Source organism: Megascapheus bottae, chromosome 15, assembly GCF_031878675.1.
Source record: "Megascapheus bottae isolate mThoBot1 chromosome 15, mThoBot2.hap1, whole genome shotgun sequence".
Lineage (NCBI taxonomy): Eukaryota > Metazoa > Chordata > Mammalia > Rodentia > Geomyidae > Megascapheus > Megascapheus bottae.
In genome coordinates, this window is record NC_143523.1 from 9,754,588 (window position 1) to 9,762,919 (window position 8,332).

General features: G+C 50.9%; 1 protein-coding gene across 1 annotated transcript; it reads left to right on the top strand.

Annotated features, from left to right (window-relative positions):
* Nucleotides 1-495: 495 nt before the first annotated feature.
* On the top strand, nucleotides 496-1,599 carry Prlhr (prolactin releasing hormone receptor). Its single transcript, XM_090346874.1, has one exon. It carries the CDS (start codon nucleotides 496-498, stop codon nucleotides 1,597-1,599), a length of 1,104 nt encoding a protein of 367 aa, XP_090203000.1.
* The last annotated feature ends 6,733 nt before the right edge of the window (nucleotides 1,600-8,332 follow it).

Here is an 8,332-nt window from a genome sequence, read left to right on the forward strand (position 1 = left end):
CCCCACCCCCTCGCTCATCCTCCCCACTCCCCCTCTCGTCCTCCCCACTCCCCCTAGCTCATCCTCCCCACCCCCTGGCTCGTCCTCCCCACCCCACCCGGCTCCCCGCACTAGTTTTCGCTCCGCCCCTGTTCTCCATACAAGGAGGCACGGGAGGCGGGGCGTAGGGGAGGCGCTCCGGGTCCCCTCAAAAGCCGCCGGCCCCGGGAGCCCCCGGCCCTCCCGCAGCTCCCGCGGAGACGCCCCGCCGGCTGCCGCCCGCCCAGCCCCCTCCCAGGTAGGACTTGGCTCCGGGGGCGCGAACATCGAATGGGGGGGGCGCGAACCCCGGGGCCTGGGCCACGCGCAGGCTGCTTCTCCGGAGATGGACGGACGGACGGAGCGATTTTCTCTCCTTACGTCCACGGGAGGACTCGGGTGGGGGGGGAGCGTTGCAGGGTCGGGGCAGACGCGGGGAACGCGACACCCTTCGATGATGTCTTCCGACAGGCGGCCATGACCTCCCTGCCCACCGGGAACTCCGGGGTCCCGGACTGGTTTTCGGGGCTGCCGCCGCCCGCGCCGACCTCGACTCCAGCCCCCCGGAGCGCAGAGGCCTGGGTGGGCAACGCGTCGTGGGCGGCGTCGGCGCCCGCGCCGGGCGCGCAGCTGGTGCACCGGCTGAAGGGCCTGATGGTGCTGCTGTACAGCGTGGTGGCGGTCGTGGGGCTGCTGGGCAACTGCCTGCTGGTGCTGGTGATCGCGCGGGAGCGCCGGCTGCACAACGTCACCAACTTCCTCATCGGCAACCTGGCGCTGTCCGACGTGCTCATGTGCGCCGCCTGCGTGCCGCTCACGCTGGCCTACGCCTTCGAGCCCCGCGGCTGGGTGTTCGGCGCCGGCCTGTGCCACCTGGTCTTCTTCCTGCAGCCCGTCACCGTGTACGTGTCGGTGTTCACGCTCACCACCATCGCCGTGGACCGCTACGTCGCGCTGGTGCACCCGCTGCGCCGGCGCATCTCGCTGCGCCTCAGCGCCTACGCCGTGCTGGCCATCTGGGCGCTGTCGGCCGCGCTGGCGCTGCCCGCCGCCCTGCACACCTACCACGTCCGGCTGGAGCCCCACGACGTGCACCTGTGCGAGGAGTTCTGGGGGGCGCAGGAGCGCCAGCGCCAGCTCTACGCCTGGGGGCTGCTGCTGGCCACCTACCTGCTGCCCCTGCTGGTCATCCTGCTGGCCTACGCGCGCGTGTCCCTGAGACTCCGCAACCGCGTGGTGCCGGGCTGCGGGACGCCCAGCCAGGCCGGCTGGGACGCCGCGCGCCGCCGCCGCACCTTCTGCCTGCTGCTGCTGGTGGTGGTGGTGTTCGCCCTCTGCTGGCTGCCGCTGCACGTCTTCAACCTGCTGCGCGACCTCGACCCGCACGCCATCGACCCCGACGCCTTCGGCCTGGTGCAGCTCCTCTGCCACTGGCTGGCCATGAGCTCCGCCTGCTACAACCCCTTCATCTACGCCTGGTTGCACGACAGCTTCCGGGAGGAGCTGCGCAAGCTGCTGCTCACCTGGCCGCGCAGGATCGCGCCCCACCGCCGGAGCGTGACGGTCAGCGTGGTCATCTGACGCCGCCGCCGGGGGCCGGGCGCGGGGCGCCGGGCCTGGGCCGCTCCGCTCCGCAGGCCGCCAGCCCAGCTCACACCCCGCACCGCAGCTCACCTAGCCCGGCCCTGGACCCAGCTCCCAGCGCAGCCCTTCCTTCCGCCCATCCACCCGTCGTCTCTTTCTCGTGTGGTTTTTATTTTATAAAACGCTAAGTGGGTCCGCCCTGGTGTTTTGGTGGGCTTTGGTCTGGAGGGCAAGGAGAGGGAAAAGGAGTTTCCATTTCTTCCCTTCGTCTCTCAGAGTCAAACAAATACCGTCGTCCTCGGTTCACGCTTCCTCTTCTGTTGACGAAACGCTGAGGCCGACACTTAAAATGACAGTGTTGGGAAATGTTTCCAGCTTGCTGCTTCTCCCCCTCCCCACACACACTTAGATATAATGCCTGGTAATGTGGTTTTTTTGTTTTTTGTTTTGCCAGCGTACCCTTGACTCTCCAGGATTTCAGGTGATTATGTATTACAAACCCACACCCAGGATTTCAGCATTTTAGATTCCAGTTGTAAAATCCCTCTGATGTCTAGTATAGCACTACTTACAGGCCACCTTTCAAAAGCTCTTGCTTTTGCATTTCTTCCCTACCACCCCCTCACATCTGCTCTAGTAAAATGAGTTGGTCAGTGAAGACATAGCTAAGGAGAAAAAGGTCCAGGTTCACTCAAAGGGACACAGCGCTGTGCCTAAGGACAGGCGCGTGTGTGTTTGCGCGCGCGCTCAGACATCCGGTGTTTGTCACAGATAGGCGCTCACATATTTGATTTTGCGCTTGCCCAGCGTAAGCGGAATGCGACAGCATTCTCTTACATTCTCTAATTGCTCAATTGCAACAGATCAACAGCTGCCACGTGACTGCTCAGCACCTGCTCCTCTGAGACACTTGGAGCATATCAACCCAGAAGGTAAGGATGGGGAGAAGTTTACTCAAGGATAGTACAGACCTAATTAAACCACTGCCCACCCGATGCACAGATGAAGAAGCAATTTCTCCCAGGGTTAAAGGAGCAGCTGAAGGCTGTGTGTATGCCACCAGGCTGATCAGCAGGTGAGACTCCCTAGGGCTCTGGAGATGAGGACCAGTGCCCCGGGACACAGGTCTCTCCAGTGAGGGTGGGATCAGCGGCTCAGGCAGTGGAGTGCAGGAGCCTTGGGAAATGACACACAGAATCCAGCTGTCAGATCAGTCCCTGGGGTCTGTGTGGCTCGAACTAGAGTCTGCAGCAGCTCAGTTGCCATCTGTGAGGGTCCAGTCCTTCACCTCCTTACAAAACAGAGGAACCAATGTTTCCCCGCCTCTGGCTTCTCATACTCTCAGAAATGGGCTCATGTGCCACTGCCTTGCTCTGGAAGGCACAGGACACGCTCCTGGGAGCAGTATTAAACCCGAACACATCTACGTCTGTTCCCACAGGCAACTGTGTATTTATGTGTAGGTTAGATGAGCTCCAGAAGCTCGCAGAAATTCAGGCTTGGGCTTTCTGCAGCACAGGGAAAGGCAGGAAAAGGTTGGGATAAAAAGACAAGGAAGATTAAGTGCAAGATGAAAGTTACCTCTGGCCTGTCTGAACTTTACTTACAGTTTGCCAAAACAGCTTTTAGAGGAAATTTGCCTATGTTGCAAAAAATAGTGAGATGATTTTTTTTTAAGGTAGGAACAAAATGCCTGTTTGAATAAGGCATCTCATCTTCACAGCGTCATGTCCCCTGCCCCAGCTGAGATCATCTCCCAGGCATCCCAGAGGCTGGGCTTTTGGCTCTATTTTTCCAGAGGAACCATGGCAGACAGTGCAGGTAGTGTGGAGAGAGCAGGGGATATGGATGGAGAATGAATAGGATTAGTGAGGTATCCGGTTGATTGTAGTCGCTTTGTGAGGAAGCTTAAATCACTGATTTTCAGTCCTGAATCCTTGTAGAATCACTCGGGCAACTTTCAGATAACCTCTCAGGCCTTACCTCCAGAGGGTCAAATTAGAGATGGGGTCTGGATGTTGGCATTTTCAAGGCATTGCAGGTGATTAAATATGTATTCAAAATAAGTTGTCTTACAAATGACCCTTTTTGCTAATGAACCTCAGAAACAACTTAATGAAGCTTCATTTCTACCCAAGATGTTAAAATCTTTAGTTGAATTTGGTGGTGAGCTGCAGCCATCTTTGTAAGTACTCTTTTAGTCTTTGACTATCATCTGACTTATTGCATAAGGGCATTTCCTTGGGTTCAGAATACACATGTACATTCCAGAGTTTTCTCCAATTCATTTGGAGGAAACATCTTTCAACTGTAGAATAATGGTATTATAAAGTATTCTATAACACTAATTATTCTAAGTCCCCAGTGTGGTGTTAAAATGAATAAAATGTTTACTGATTAGGTTAAATTTATATCAATTGTACAAGGCTGATGTCACTATTAATTGCTAGAAAGGCTGCTACCAGTTTATTTGTCATGAGTACAACTTATTTTAAAATTTTAAGCATTTGCACAGTCTTTATAGAGTGCCTTCACAATGGATGAGTTATGCTGGAAACAGACACCCAAAACATCAAATAATTCATAGTTATACTATGTGCCATCTACTTGGGATTAGTTTATAAAACAAACTGACTTGTAAAAAAATCTCTCAGCGATGAGATCCAGAGAACTCTGCACAAGCTCACAGGTAGAAATTTGTATTTCATAATTCATTTTGTTTAATATCAAGCACCTAAGAAGTGTCTGCAGACGTATCCTGCAGGGAATCAGATGGGAGCAGAGCTGGGAACGAAGCCAGCCAGGGATTTGGCAAGCCTCAGCCCAAGTTTGACAGAAGGTTCTGTAATATTCTTTGCAAACATTGTCACCAAGTCTTGTTTTTGGCAGCCACTCAATAGATTTAACCCATTAACTCGAGAGAAGAGTGGTTCCAAATGTGTTGCCATCAGTTACCTGGAAATATTAACTGTGATAGATACAAAGGTAATACCATTTCAATGCATAGAAACTTTCTGATATTTTGTTCTTATGAAATTTTAGGCCATTCTTTTATCCTGGTAGCTAACTTTCAGTTTTATTTTATTTTTCAGAGGAGCCGGTCCGTTGTCTCTATCCTGTGGTTTACATACCAGAACATTTAGTGCTTTTTTCAAATATAATGCAAGGCATTGATCCCAACAGTCTGTGTACACATCGTAGGTGTTTGGTAGTATGAGTTACAAATTTCTAGGCAAGAATGTAGCCTGACTTCGGGAGAATACAAGGCCCCTCCCTCACAGTGCAGAGGCCAGGACACCTGTGTTCCCCGAGGCAGGTCCTCCATGGGTCTGACTCCATGCAGTCATGCCTTTGCTCTGTGTATAAGATGCTTGTGTTGCCGATTCACCACCTGAAGCTCCTCGGGCTTGTGCTGTGTTTGTGGGTATTCAATAAACATTAAGTTTGTTGTGTAGTCTCTCCAGCCTTGCGATTACTGAACTAAGCCAGTTACACCCAGGTGATTTGTAAGTAGACAACCTCAGTATGACTAGGGTTACAATAAGGATGAATTATGTCCCCAAACCCATTACTCAATCTGGATTTGTCAATTCCAACTCATCACAGAGACAGGCTGTCATTCTAGGTGTCCCATGTCTGTCCTCACTGACAACATCAGCATTTCAGTTCAGACCATCAACCCCTTTGCTCACCAAGGTCACATGCACCTAAAATGCACAGGGTCCTTCCAGTGGGGAAGGGTCTGCTTACTTTCTATCCCATCAAAGCTTGATCATTATTTAAAAGTTGGCATTTTTCCACCCACATTTTCTGCATTAGAAACATGGAATTTCCAAAAGCATTGGATCTGTCGGTCAATAAATAATATCTAGAATGTTCCAAAAAAGCAAAATCATAGGCAGGATTTTCTGGTACCTGTAAAATACTAAGCATGGATCAATGGATACCTTCTCATGTACCCACTTATTCTGGCAAGGTAAACTAGTGTACAGATGTTGGGGAGGTGAAATATTTAGATAGGAGTTGCAATCTCAATTTAAAGAGTGAACATCTCCAGTCTTGGGAAACAGCAAGTCTTATTCTGATACCCAAGCATGCAGTTTGAACACATTTTAAAAATTATTTGTCTCTGCACCCTTTATTCCTCAGCTCTTCCCTTTTCTACTCTACTACTTTTCTTTTTTTTATTGTAATTAGTAAAAGGGTTACATGATATTTGCCAGATAGAAGGTGCATTAATTCACATACATTGATACCCTTTCACATGTCTTGGTATCCATTTCCCTCCCCCCCACACCCCCCACCCGTCTTGGTTTTTCCCCCTTTCTACTCTACTACTTTTCTATATTATTTATAACATGCCTCCTCCCTGAAGCCTCTCTGTCCCAGTGAAAGGGAGGTGATGAGATTCATGCTTCCATCTTCTGGTTGGTCCTTGGAAGGTGATGGAAGCTGTGGCTGGTTGCACTGTAGATATGGCTGGCTGGACCAGGTATGCTGGGGGCTGCAGTTTCCATATTTCTTCTTCATGGTGGGGGCTGGCATTTCACACAGTCATTCTACAGCCAAGCTCCAGGCCAACATGGAAAACACAAGTCTGCTCAGAATTTCTTCAGGACGTTGCTAAATCACACCAAGGCCTCTCATGAGGCACCTCACAACAAAAGGTCAAAACTGTTTCATTTCGATGTTTGGTGCCAGAGTAAACAAACTGGAGCCGGAAAAAGTAAAGGATAAATAGTCTCCACTTTGAAGCATTCCCTGTCTCCAAGCCTCTTTCCCTTGGCTCTCACAAAACCCTCTTCTTGACTGGCTAATGGCTAAGTCCCCTGATCCCAGAATTCTTCTCTTCCTTAAGGGATGACATCTAGTGATACACAGAAAACTGTACTGCCATCATTCCTCTGGCTTCTCCATTATTGCCAGGCAAGACAAGCTCCTTTTGAGCTGGAAAACTAAAGACTTCAGATAGGAGCTCTGAGTTACAAATTACACATCAGGCTTTTCTCTATAGCTGCAACACCACAACCATGTTAGCAGATGGATCCACTCCCCCACTCCCCTTCTTCTTGTAGAAGACATACATGGCAGAACAGCCTGCATGAGGTGTGTCAGGTCTGGAGGCCAGCCATGGCCCAGTGTGCTTACAAAGCAAGCTCCTGTGAGGAGCATGTTTCTCTGAGGCCACTAGCCTCTGCAGGACAAACACAGAAAGCACAATGGCCTTCCTTCAGGAAGAAGGTCATCAGCGATTGGAAGACAGGACCACCTTCAGAGGCATAACAGATTTCTTGCAGCCAGGTCTCTGTCCATTCCCCTCTCCTGCCCACCCTCACACCTCCAGCAACAACACCTTCCCTTTGCGGTCTCTCTCTCCAATATAATTATAAAGCTTGGGGACATTGATGCATCATTACATTCTGCAAGAGAGGAATGTGGTACTTTTTTTTTTTAAGGTAAGTGAAAGACACATGATAAGCAGTCTGGAAGGAAGCAGGACTAAAGCAAGAGGACCTGGTCAGAGTTCTCCAACATCTACTTGCTTAGCTGCCCAGGACTGGACTCCATCAGGGCCTGATATCTGGTTGCAAAGGCAGTGTGCTGATTTCCAGCTGAGGATTATCAGAGATTTAGAGGGGCACTGAGTGAGGATCCAATGTCCTCCTGAAGGTCGGCCTTGGGATTGAGATGCGCCCCTTCTTTCAGGAAATACTATCCCAAGCTTTGGGTATATCACAGATGGAAAATGGAGATCTCTAGCGAATGGTGTGAAGAGGCAATGGGAGGGAATTGTAGTTGGGACATTCTTGCTCAAGGGCTGCTGCCCTTGCTGGCTCATTAGGTCAGTCTTGCTTTGTGCGTGTGTGTCTGTGTGTGTGTGTGTGTGTGTGTGTGTGTGTGTGTGTGTAAGAAGTGGCGAGATCTCCTTTTTATTCACATCATCAGTAGCATCCAACCTCTGTCCATGTGACTCACAGGCCTTCTGGCTTCTGGATGCGATTTCCTGCCCATGTGTGTGTGTCTTTGCCTAGGTGGCCGAGTCTCTAGGCTAGAGGAAGGATGATTATCACTGATATCACGTGGCCCTCAAGTAGCCCAGCGTCCTCAATTGTTGGGCTCTCTAGTTTCCTTCTGGGTCCTTCAGTGAGGAGTGCGTGATCAGACCTGTGTCTGGATCCTCTGGCTGCCACCTGCTGCAGGGTGGCTGGGCCTTCCTGTGCCTTGCTGAGTTGAGTGCTCAGTGTGGGTGTGTGATGACACATCTTTTTGGTCACAGCCATTACTTTGCCCCCAGAGTGGTGGACACTAGCCCTGGCCTATCAGAACTCCCCTGTGCCTGTCTCTGGGGTTTGTATTTAAACCAGTGTCTTCTGATGCCCAGGCAGTTGATTTCTTGCATACATTACACAAAAGTGGCTTTGAGACAGGTAAAAGCAAGCTCGTGCCCTGAACAAGGTCTGAAAGTCTTCTATCCGGTGGAAGAATGCCTTCCTTCTTGCCTCCCTGCCCTTTCCCCTTTTCTACCTCTCTTTTTTCCTCCCTTCCTCCCTTTCTTCTTCTTCTTCTTCTTTTTTTTTCTTTTTGCCAGTCTTGGGCTTAGCTCAGGGCCTGAGAACTGTCCTTGGATTTTTCTCAAGGCTAGAACTCTACCACTTGAGCCTCAGCACCACTTCTGGCTTTTTCTAAGTATGTGGTACCAAGGAATTGAACCCAGGCTTCGTGCATGCTA